Genomic DNA, 2,141 nt, shown 5'->3' on the forward strand with positions numbered 1-2,141 from the left:
TTGACACCAGCGCTAGACGGGATGCGAGTCCCGTCAAAACGCTTTCTGATATCTCGCCGGAGGATGAGCAGAAGCTGCTTGCCTCTCCGACAGGTAATGATACTCTCGTCCAAACTCGAGAGCGAGATCAGCTTAGTGGAGCCGGTCGAAAACGCCTCAAGCGCTATTTGGAGAAGGGTATGAGCTATGAGGAGGCTAGGGAATTAGCGAAAGAGCCCATTGGGCCCCCCTCAAAGGAGAGATCGGCTAAAAGAATCCGATCAAAGAGTTCCACTCCACAGGAGCAAGCCCCAAAGAAGGTCTCCAAATTTATGGACGGCGCAGCGAGAGCTGAGCCGGCTGGGGCAGTAACAATGCCCACGACCGAGGCAAGCCTGCCTCGTGAAGACGCCGGAAAGGCCGTGAAACCAGCATCCTTTAGGGACGCACTGTGTGAGGTGAAGCTGGGTATAGTCCCCGAGAACTATCCGGCTACGGTCTGGTCGACGGACGAACTGAGGGCCATTCAGAATGCCATCCTTAGGGCGATAAGAGGCAACAAAGATAGCGCTATAAAGCCTATTTTTGATGGCTGCACTTTTCGTCCGGGATGGTTATCCATTATCTGCAGGGACGCAGTAACTGCGGAGTGGATAAGGGCTACAGTTCCGAAGATTGCCCCCTGGAAAGGGGCAAAGATGAAGGTGGTAGCGGATAGAGAAACGCCTCGCCCCATAATTTTGGTGGGATTCTTCCCGGAGCTGGATAGCTCCAGGAATGAGGACGCGCTACTACTTCTTCAGGGGCAGAATGAAGGCCTCAAAATAATGGACTGGCGAGTTCTAAATCGGGTGCGCAAGTCCACAGTGGTAGAAATCACCATTGCGGTAGACCCGATCTCGGCAGACATCCTCAAACAGAGAGGAAATGTTGTCAACTACGGCTACGGTACGGTCAAGTTGAGGGAAAAAGCCAAGCCGTTGGTACCAGTGGTAGCAAAGGACGCCGCTGACACCGACGGAACGGGCACGGACGAACAACCCTGTTGTTCGAAGGCTGTCACCGTCGCCCCGAGGCAGCTCTCAACAGATCCTCAAGCACAGAAGCAGCAATCACCGGAGCTGGAGAAGACAAAACCGCCGCCTGAGCTGTCAGTAGCTCAAGCCAGTGCGACATCGCCTCCGCGACCCACAGCAACATCGGTCCTGACCCTGCAGCAGGTGCTAGACAGAGCCCAAGAAAATGTCAGGCCCATTGAGCTCCCCGGAACATAATTAGGCCACCACTACATGGCAGTTCCAAAGCGGCTACTCAAAGCGGCTACTGGACAGCCGAGGAGAAGGCCTTGCGGGGTAGAAATAGGGGGAAGAAGGTGGCTGCTCGCGGCCGTAGAGACCGCAAATAATGCCATCTCTCCCTAAGCACAACGCAAACTCGAGGCATCTGAAATGCCTCCAAGTGAATCTTCAACATGCCAAGGCAGCGTCAGCTGTTCTCTGCAGGAGGTTCACTAACGAGGGTCTAGGTATAGCGTTCATCCAGGAACCCTGGATACTACGCGGTGAGGTCAAAGGTCTGAACGTCAATGATGGTAAGATCATATATGCCCCCAGCCCTCGCCCAAGGGCGGCGATGCTATTAAGCAAAAAACTAACGTTTCTTCCTCTATTACAGTTCATGACGGCGGATCTGGTTGCGGTTTGGGTCGAAATTCCCACTCCAAGGGGTGTACAAGAGGCAGTACTTGCCTCAGCGTACTTTCCGGGTGAGGAGGAGATGGCCCCAACAGCAGAAGTAAAGGCTTTCGTGGAGCACTGCCAGCAGAGTGGTAAACCCTGGATCCTCTGCTGTGACGCCAATTCACATAACACTGTTTGGGGCAGCACCGATACCAACAAAAGGGGTGAGTACCTCCTCGAGTTTATTAGTAGTCATAATATAAATATTATAAATCGTGGCAATGAACCGACTTTTAGAAATGCTTTAAGGGGGGAGGTCTTGGATCTAACTCTAAGCAGTCAAAACATGTCATCATATGTCACAAACTGGAGTGTCTCCGGGGAGGTATCAATGTCGGACCACATGCATATAGAATTCGACATGGGTCTCTTTCCTGAACACGAACTAGTTTTCAGAAATCCCAGGAAAACGAACTGGGAACT

The 2,141-nt window shown here is 52.5% G+C and overlaps 1 protein-coding gene across 1 annotated transcript; it reads left to right on the forward strand.

Moving 5' to 3' along the window:
* Nucleotides 1–276: 276 nt before the first annotated feature.
* On the forward strand, nt 277–820 carry LOC118752423 (the record flags this gene model as incomplete). The annotated part of the gene is given in 1 exon segment (XM_036487347.1): nt 277–820. A coding segment is annotated over 1 exon segment (509 nt), but the record flags the coding sequence as incomplete, so codon positions are not given.
* Nucleotides 821–2,141: the final 1,321 nt, after the last annotated feature.

Source organism: Rhagoletis pomonella, unplaced genomic scaffold (assembly GCF_013731165.1).
Source record: "Rhagoletis pomonella isolate Grant_MI unplaced genomic scaffold, Rhpom_1.0 Rhpom_scaffold_00001, whole genome shotgun sequence".
Classification (NCBI taxonomy): Eukaryota; Metazoa; Arthropoda; class Insecta; order Diptera; family Tephritidae; genus Rhagoletis; species Rhagoletis pomonella.